Source organism: Natator depressus, chromosome 15, assembly GCF_965152275.1.
Source record: "Natator depressus isolate rNatDep1 chromosome 15, rNatDep2.hap1, whole genome shotgun sequence".
Classification (NCBI taxonomy): Eukaryota; Metazoa; Chordata; order Testudines; family Cheloniidae; genus Natator; species Natator depressus.
Genome location: NC_134248.1, coordinates 15575624 through 15585810, shown reverse-complemented (window position 1 = coordinate 15585810; position 10187 = coordinate 15575624). Strand labels below are relative to the sequence as shown.

Here is a 10187-nt window from a genome sequence, read left to right as displayed (position 1 = left end):
ACCCAATGTCCCATTATAGGGATATTTACCTAGTGCTGCTAAATTCGGCCTAGTTAGAGACCCATAAAGGGACACTGTTTTACATAATTAAAAATACAACATATACCTGACCTATTGCCCTGATCCTACAAACACTTGCACACCTGTGGTCCCAGTGAACTGAAGGAGTGTAGTGTTTGCAGAACTGGAGTCCAGGTTATTGAAAGTTATTTCCCGTTTAGTATCTAAATGTTATTTTCCTGTTCATGTTGTTGGTTTACTTTTTGCATTTCTCTCAACTTGGCCAGTGAAAATAGACTAGTCAGTTTCACTTACAGGTTGTCACTAACAATCATCCCCACAATGCAATGGTCACTCAACCCAGATCTTCCCCCAACTCTACCGGGGGAGTCGCTCAACCCAGACCTCGCCACACCCCATCTCTGCCTAGGGGTGGGTCACGCAACCCAGATCTTCCCTCATCTCTGCCTGGGGATGTGTGTGTCAGTCAATCGACACCTTTTCCCATCTCTGCAGGGGGAGAGGGATGTCATTGAACCCAGGTCTTCTCCCATCTCTGGGTCTGTGTGTGTTCAACTCAACGCAGCCCTTCCCTCATCTCTGCCGGGGGGTGACTCAAGCCAGACCTGCCCCATCTCTGCTGCCGGGGGGGGTGTCCCTCAACCCGGACCCGCCCCATCTCTGCTGCCGGGGGGGCACTGGGCCGAGCTCCCGCAGACCGACCCCTGGCCCCACGCGGGAGCGGCGGCGGCCGCTGGTTTCTCCCGCCCTCTGCGGGCGGGGGCAGCCGGGCTCGCGGCGGCTGTTTCCCGCCGGGCCGGTTAGGCGGTTGCCCGGCGCAGACTTCCGGCGTTGCCGGGGAGCCGCTGGGAGCCGAGCGGGGGATGCGGCCGGGAGGAGGTGGCTGGGGCAGGGCCGGGGCCGTGGCCGGGGGATGGCGCGGCGCTGAGGCGGCTCCGGCCGGGGCAGGGGCCGGGCAGCGCGGAGAGCGGGAGCGGGGCGAGCCCATGGCTGCTGGCGGCGGCTGCTGAGCCGAGCCGCCGCCTCTCGGAGCAGCCCGGAGCCCGCCCGGGGGTCCCGGGGGCGGGGGCCCCGGGCCGGGGGACAATGAAGCTCCTGAAGCCCAGCTGGGTCAATCACAATGGTGAGTGGGGGGCCCGGGCGCCCCTGTGCGGGGGGCGGAGCCGGGGCCGGGGCGCCCCAAGGGTCGGGTCCGGTGGGTGTGAGCTGGGGGAGGGGGGCGCGTTGGGCACCGGGCCCGGGGAGGGCTCTGCGCGCATGAACTTCGCAGTGACCCTGCTGAAAGTAACCCCCCCCCCCCCCCGGTGTCCCAAAGCAGCGCCCTTGACTCCCGCCCCGCTGCCCTGCGCCCGAGGGGGACGCGCTCCTCGGAGGATGAGGCGCTGCGCTCGGAAAGAGGGACAATTGGGTGTGGTGGGGAAAGCTCTTGTGATGGGAACTTCGTGCTTTCGGGGCATGCCAGGCTTTGCTCGCGAGGGTGTACGTGTGCAAAGACGAATGCACGGGGCAGATTTGAAGCTCCTTTCTTGTGACTCTTAGTTAAAGTTAAACGCTGACAAGCGTTTTGCACCTTTAACAGCCCATGGGGTTTGTGATTTTGTTTTTCCTCTAAAGCGAATGAAATGTAGCCGTTACTGAGAGTAAACTAATCCCTAACCATGTCTGGTTTGAGCAACTGCAACACTGTAGCAGATATGAAGAGACGTGGTATAACTTGTTTCCAAATAACAAGATAAGGATACATTCTTTAGCATGCCTAAAGTGTCTGGAAATCTGCCTTTCTTGGCTCATTGTGGATTTTTATATGTTGGGAAGGCAAAGAGAAATACGGTACAGATATTTTGCGAAAATAAAATGAAACTATGTTTGCTAGAGAAACATAGTTTCCAAAACACAGACGTTGGCTTGCAACTCTGCTTTGCAAAAATGTCTGCCAGGAGATTTGTGAACTGGCCTGTCAAGCAGGGGTTCTCGACCTTTTTCTTTCTGAGGCCCCTTAACATGCTAAAAAAAAATTCCACAGCCAATCTATTCCACAACAGTTTTTCTACATATCCAGTAGATTAAAAGCCAAGGCCGGTGTTAGGTGGTAGCAAGCAGGGCAATTGCCTAGGGCCCCACACCACAGTGGGCCTCCTGAAGCTAAGGCTGTGTCTACACTGCCGCTTTCAGTGCTAAAACTTTAGTCCTTCAGGGTTGTGAAAAAAGACCCCCACCCGAACGACAAAAGTTTTAGCGCTGAAAAGCACCAGTATAAACAGCACCTCCCGGCGATAAAGCTACCACCCCTCATTCGGGGTGGTTCTTTTTAATCACTGGGAGAGCTCTCCCTCAGTGATAAAGCATGTGTACACTGCCCACATCACAACGCTGCTGTAACATGGGCAGTGTAGACGTAGCCTAAGTTGCTCTGGCTTCGGTTTTCAGCCCTTGGTGGGGCTCGGGCTTCAGCTTTTTGCTCTGGGCTCAAGCAAGTCTAACCCAGCCCTGCTCTCTGTATTTTGGCGGACCACCTGAAACCTGCTTGTGGCCCTCTAGTGGGCCCCGGACCCCTAGTTGAGAACCACTGCTATAAAGAATAGAATGATGTGTGAAAAGTAAATAAATGTGAGTACCATTGGGCAAATGCTGTCTCATATGCACTTAGGGCAGAACTCTATTTTGTTTCACAAACATAGGTGCAGTTTTCCTTCAGGGAAACCTTTGACACAGTGAAAAGAATATAAAGGCACCAAATTGTGGATTTCTTGGCTTTCACACTGGATAGTGAAATGGTGTCATTCAGTGGCTGCATTGTAAGAAGCCTGAGCTGCTTATAACTATTCAATACAAATATTCATTAATTTAGTGTTTATGAAGGAAAGAGTAGTAGCTTGAACAAAGCATACTTTGAATTAGCATGCAAGAGAGATGCAGATTTCCACCTATCTCTATTCCATTCTGGGCCTTGTGCTGGAATTTATAGAAGTTCTGTGCAAATGGATACTAACCTGAGGCCACCAAAATAATTTTTGTTTTAATCAGTTACTTTGTATAGTCATGTCTCCAGACGTGTCGAGCTGCTGCACTTGCCCATTATACTTCCTGTAATTCAGCCCATAATACATGGTTGTGGAAGAATATTATCCCAATATATTACCCCACACGCTATATATTTTTCAGAATGCATATGCACATGAACAGTAGCATCAGATTCTATACTAAGATTAAGAAGTCATTGCTTTTATACTGTCTTGTCTGCCACTTCTGTAATTACTTACCATAGTGGTTTGTGAGTTATGATGTATCTTGATCTTCAAGAATAAAGTGTTCCTAGTGAGATATAAATTAATGTACATTTGCAGAGGAATGTTGTAATTTCTTACCAACATTTTTTTAAACGTGCAGAGTATTATCAGAGTACAATCAGTAGCAAACAAACAACTTGGTGTCTAAATTATTACATCACAGTGACAGTGAGTGGAACAAGTATTGGTCATGTAAAGAGTTAATTTTGCATGTTCAAACTCTGCCCATATACAGGTACTTTTTCATAATTTGTTCTGCATATACCTTTGTTTTGACAGTGCAATTTACACCAGAATATAAACTTTTAGAAACTTGAACTCATTTCTTGTAGGTGACTGATATCCAGAGTAAGCTGAGTATTGTTCAGATTGGACAATTTTGGGGTTCTTAAAGCTGGTTTATTGTATGGTTTATTAGAGAGACCAAGTAGGCGAGGTAATATCTTTTAGTGGGCCAACTTCTGTTGGTGAGAGACACAAGCTTTTGAGCTACACGGAGCTCTTTTGGTCTTTTAACTAAGTTAGCATAAAACTGTAGTTAGATTGTAGGTTTTATGATTAATTTTGACCTCGATCCCGCAAACACTTACACACATGCTTAACGTGGATAGATATTCCATGCTTGAATAATATGAGTATAGCAGTAGGAATATACTACCGACCACCTGACTAGGATGTTGACAGTGATTGTGAAATGCCCAGGGAGATTAGAAAGGTTATAAAAACAGAAAACCCATTAATAATGGGGGATTTCAACTAACCCTGTATTGACTGGGAACATGTCACCTCAGGATGGGATGCAGAGATAAAATTTCTAGATACCATTAATGACTGCTTCTTGAAGCAGCTAGTCCTGGAACCCACAAACGGAGAGGCAATTTTTGATTTAGTCCTAAGTGGTGTGCAGGATCTGGTCCAAGAGGTGACTGTAGCTGAACCATTTGGTAATAGCAACCATAATGTGATTAATTTAACATCCTGTGGTGGGGAGGAAAAGGGAGAATAACAAAGAAGCCCACCACAGTAGCATTTAACTACAAAAAGGGGAACTACACAAAAATGAGGAGGCCAGTTAAATAGAAACTAAAAGGAATAGTCACAAGAGTAAAATGCCTGTAAGCTGCATGGAAATTTTGAAAAATCACCATAACAGAGGCTCAAATTATATGTATAACGCAAATGGGAAGAAAAATAAAAAAGCAACCATGGCTAAACAACAGAGTAAAATAGGTATTTAGAGACAAAAAGACAGCTTTTACAGATTGGAAGTCAAATCATATGGAGGAAAATAGAAAGGAATATAAACTCTGGCAAGTCCAGTGTAAAAGTGTAATTAGGCAGACCAAAAATGAATGTGAAGAGCAATTATTAAGAGACACAAACTAACAGCAATTTTTTTGAAGTATATCATAAGGAGGAAGCCTACCAAACAATCAGTAGTGTCACTGGATGATCAAGGTGCTAAAGGAGCACTCTAGGAAGACAAGGCCATTACAGAGCAGCTAAATTAATTCTTTGCATGGGTCTTCAGTGCGGAGGATGTGAGGGAGATTCTCACATGTGAGCCATTCTTTCTGGTGACACATCTGAGGAACTGCCCCCGATTGAGGTATCAATAGAGCAGATTTTGGAACAAATTGATAAATTAAACAGTAATAAGTCACCAGGACCAGATGGTATTCACCCAAAAGTTCTGAAGGAACTCAGATATGAAATTTCAGAACTAATAATTGTGGTATATAACTTCCTGCTTAAATCAGCCTCTGTATTAAATGAGGGCAGATAGCTAATGTAATAACGATTTTTTAAAAAGGCTCTAGAGGCGATTGTGGCAATTACAGGCCAGTAAGCCTAACTTCAGAACTAGGCAAATTGGTTGAAGGTATAGTAAAGATGAAAATTATCGTACACGTAAACAAAATACTTTGGAAGAGTCAACACAGTTTTTGTAAAGGGAAAACATGAGTCACCAATCTATTAGAATTTTTTTGTGCGGGACTAGAAAGATGTGGAGAAGGGTGATCCAGTGGACATAGTGTACCTGGACTTTCAGAAAGCCTTTGATAAGGTCCCTCATCAAAGGCTGTTAAGCAAAGTGGGCAGTCATGGATAAGAGGGAAGGTCCTTTCATAGATAAATAATTTGTTAAAAGACAGGAAACAAAGGGTAGGAATAAATGGTCAGTTTTCACAGTGGAGAGAGGTAAATAGCGGGGTCCGCCAAAGATCTGTGAGGACCAGGGTGGTTCAACATATTGAGAAATGATTTGGAAAATGGAGTAAACAGTGAGGTGGTGAAGTTTTCAGATGATACGAAACTACTCGAGGTAGTTAAGTCCAAAGCAGACTTCAAAGAGTTACAAAGGGATCTGACAAAAGTGGGTGACTGAGCAACAAAATGGCAAATGAAGTTCACTGTTGATAAATGCAAAGTAATGCACATTGGAAAACATAATCCCAACTATACATACAAAATGATGGGGTCTAAACTAGTTATCTCCACTCAAGAAAGCGATTTTTGCGTCATCATGATCTTTGCGTCATCTCTGAAAATATTTGCTCAGTGTTCAGTGGCAGTCAAAAAAGCTAACAGAATGTTAGGAACCATTAGGAAAGGGATAAATAATTAGACAGAAAATATATTGCCACTATATAAATCCATTGTATGCCCACACCTTGAATACTGCATGCCGTTCTGGTCGTCCCATCTCGAAAAAGTACTGCGAAGGGCAAAAGAAATGAGTCGGGGTATGGAATAGCTTTCATATGAAGAGAGATTAAGAAGACTGGGATTGTTCAACTTGGAAAGGAGGCGACTAAGCGGGAATATGATAAAGATCTACAAAATCATGAGTAGTGTGGAGAAAGTGAATAAGGAAGTGTTATTTACCCCTTCACATAAGACAAGAACTAGTAGGTGTCACTCAGTGAAATTAATAGTCAGTAGGTTTGAAGCAAATCAAATGAAGTCACCCTGTGGAACTTATTGCCAGGGGAAGTTGTGAAGGCCAAAAGTATAACTGGGTTCAAAAAATAATTAGATATGTTCATGGGGGATAGATCCGTTAATGGTTATTAGACAAGATGCTCAGGGATGGAGCCCCATGCTCTGGGTATCGCTAAACTTCTGTCTGCCAGAAGCTGGGACTGGACAACAGGAGATGAATTACTTGATCATTGCCCTGTTCTGTTCATTCCCTCTGAAGCATCTAGCACAGTCCACTGTTAGAAGACCAGATACTGGGCTTGATGGACCATTACTCTGACCCAGTCTGGACATTCTTATGTAATGTCAGTACTGAGAGTGGTCCATTGAAGTAAATGGAAATGATAGTAAAATTAAGCATGTGGATAAGTGTTTGCATGAGTGTAACCTGAATATAAAGTTAACTTTTGATCAGTGTACATTAAAAATATTTACTTTCATCTTGAAACGGTTAATGACTGAGCAAACATCCTCTAAATGAAAGGTCACATTTTTCAGAAAGAAAGTGAAAGTATTATCATTTGAGATACTTGGCTTGATTTCCTTTTAAAAAGTTCTGCTAGGTTAGTATTACAAATGTAGCTTTTACAACCTAAATATAATTTTAAGACCCTGATCCTGCAAACACTGAGGCATGTGGGTAATCCCAGTGAGTTTAACAGGACTACTCACATGTGTCAGTGTTTGTCGGATAGGAGGCATAAATTGTTTCTGCTGTATATATCAGAAACCTTAGATGACTATTTTTACCTTTTCCTCCTCACCATCAGAAGAGCTCCTTCCACAGCAGTTGCTGGGGAAGCAAGAGACCAGGAATCTCCTCTTCCTCTCTCTAATTGATCCATCAGCATGTCCGTTGGCGAATACTCTTCATCCCCCCCATACAACCTTGTGAGGGTTCTGCAGGGCTTTGTCCTTGATCCCTTTTTCTTTCTCTTCTTCCTTTACATTTTACCTCTGGGTAATCTTATCCATAAAAACAAATTCAACTACTATCTCTATGCTGACAACTCTCAGATCTACCCCTCTACTCCAGACTTGTCGTCTTCTGTCCAAACTAAAATCTCAGCCTGTTTCTCTAACATCTCCTCGTGGATGTCTAGCTGTCAGCTCAAATTCAACATGCCTAAAACAGAGCTATAATCTCCGTCCTCCTCCAGTCCCTACTTTTGTTCAATTTAGGCATACAATTTATGACCTCTTCAAGCCACCTCACTGAATGTAAATATGTAATGTAAATATTTGAATAGATTTGTGAGTCTTATTGGATGTTATATATTAAAAGGGTTGAAGAGAAACAAAATTAATGGAAACTCACCCATATTATGGTACAAGCTCACACAGGATGTTGACAACTTTAAATTTCACTTATTTGTGCCTCAAGCTAAACAATAAGCAAATAAAAAGATGCCCATTTAAAGTTTATCAACAAAAAAGACATGTATGTTTGCAAACAATTTAGTGTATTTTCTTCAGCTGTGGTGGCTGTAATTTAAATTCTCTTAAGTTCAGGGCAAAACTAAAATCTATTTGATAAGATTTTCCAAGTTCCTTTTGACTCTTGAAGTTTCTAAGTTGTATTGTCGTGTTTTGGACTCCTTATCCTTTGAGAAAAATCCTTAGGAAAGATCTTTTAGTTAAGCCTAGTCTGGCTCTTAACACCATGTGATTTTGGGACTTTGATCATTTAAACTGTTTGTTAGAGATCATTGTAACTGTATAAAAAATATCCTGGAACTTAATCTGTCAAATTTAAATATTCCCCTGTGTTAATATGTCCCTGGTGTTTTGGTTTGTTGCTTAATTAATGGAGAAGACCTGAATTTCCCACCAGTTACTTGAGTTTCTGGCAAAAGGAAAAACATTCATCCACTTGCAAACAGGAACTTTACCTTTTGGCTCATTCCAACAGGATATAACAAAGTAATTCAGAGAGAATTCAGGAAGAAAGCAGTTACTATCAAATCTAATAATGGCTCTTTTTTGTGTAATTTTGACAAAATGATACAAGATGAATGTCATACCTGTGGTTTGTAAACTGTTCACAAATACAGTGAAGCAGTTCTTAAATGCTTTAATCTTTGTTTCGTGGTGCCCACTAAAGTGAGTAATAACTTTAACAGACAAAAGAAATAGAGCGTGGTGATGGTAACAACTCTGTCTTGCTGAGTTTCCTTCCTGTACTACATTTATACATTTTTCTCTTTTTTTAATCATTTTACATCTGTAACTTCATAATACTGGAAGCAGATGTACTTCTTGAAATGCTTGGAAAACTGAAGATAGAGAATCTGATGATTGTTGAAGTGTTCCATATTTTAAGGGATAGAGAAGAACCAAGTGTACTGGGTCTAACTCACCAGAACAGAGATAAGACGCCATTATCTAAAAGCAATCTCTGTTTGGTAAAGGAATTAATGTACATTCACAGTGTGCAATTTTAGTACTGATTTTATCCAGTTTCGTCAAAGAATAACATAGTAACAGTCTGGCAGTTGTGAGCATGCATAGCCCTGGAACTGTGCTGCTGAGCTGATAAGGAAAATCTCTCTAATATGCTTCAGAAATACAGCACTTGCTCGTGCTGACCCTGAACCTCTAGTTTTGGAGTTCCGAAGGTGCACGTTTGTTTTGTCGAACTGTACTTGTGCATATGCCTATCCAACTAAAATCTTAGCAGTAATTTCATATTGTGCCAATTAAAATCTGTAATAAATTATAACTTTAATGTGTTTCTTTTTTAAACTTGTCAAAATGATGGCTCCTTACTGAAGATTAGCCATAGTTCATATTTAAAGGTCAGCCTTTTTTTGGGTACTATTTATTTAGGAAGTATTGAGAGGTTTACAACTCTTTGCCATGTAAAAAGATGGCAAAATAATAATCATTACAACAGTGAGCTCTTGTTTAATGATACATTATACAGGAGTATAGTAAGCAGATTTCTCCGATTAACAAAGTGTTACCATCTTACAGAGTGAGCATCATTACAACACCGAAGGCATGTTGTGTCTAATGATTTCATTAAATTGAATGAAATCTCTGATTACACATATTTAACAGACCAGGCATGTCTATTAAATGGTAATATTCAAAAATATTGGGCAGGTGTGCTAGTTTTATTTTATTTTCATTTTTGCAAGTGAATGTACTTTAAGTCTTGAATGTAAAAGGGAACTAAACATCTAAGTATCTATTTGTCTTCGTAACTGGTGTGTGAATTTTTCTGTACCCACAGCCTCTCATATTTTTTGAACCATTTTTCCACAGTAAATTCAACCATTTTGTAAGGGATTATTTTGCAAAAAAAATTGGAACAGCTTTTCCAAGTTAAAAGGGGTATATTTCCTCCACATCTCACTGGCCTAACTCAGAGCTGAATGAATTCTTCTGAAATGTTCCAAAAAATTCACCTATTGGTCTGAGTTCAAGTATTTGTTGTTTCGGTTCAAATAAGTGAAAAGGGAGATTTAGAATGCAAGTGGCTTTGCAGCCGCTGTATAATGCTTGCTGCTGCAGACTCTGTATGGCATTCATAACTGACTTTTTTATGTATATTTAATATTCTTCAATCACCAAACATAGTCCAGTTGGTTAAGACAGTGTCAGGTGACTAAACAACTCTATGAAGCTCTGAGGTGGCCTGTGCTGCGAGGAGCACTCACTTTTTCATGGTTCACTGAAGTACAGAAAACATACATGTCAGGAAGAACGTTCCTCACTGAGTCTTTGTGATAGGAGCTGCTTAGTCCCTATGGTCACTCCAGAATCCATAGTAGTGCTTATGTAGATCTTTAAAGGGGCTGCTAGGACTGCCATGCAAAAAATTGAGAGTTGTGTCCAGACCTGATGTGACACTCATGCATTTTTCATGTGTGTTATGCATTCCTGGTG

At 42.0% G+C, this 10187-nt stretch overlaps 1 protein-coding gene across 1 annotated transcript in view; it reads left to right on the top strand.

The window, feature by feature from the left end:
* The first annotated feature begins 1052 nt into the window (after window positions 1-1052).
* The window catches only part of HIRA (histone cell cycle regulator), a 56001-nt gene continuing 46866 nt past the window's right edge, over window positions 1053-10187 (top strand). Inside the window, exon 1 of the mRNA XM_074972876.1 lies at window positions 1053-1144. Coding sequence (XP_074828977.1) covers window positions 1108-1144 — 37 coding nt within the window. The 5' untranslated portion in view covers window positions 1053-1107. The remainder of the gene's footprint in view (window positions 1145-10187) is intronic.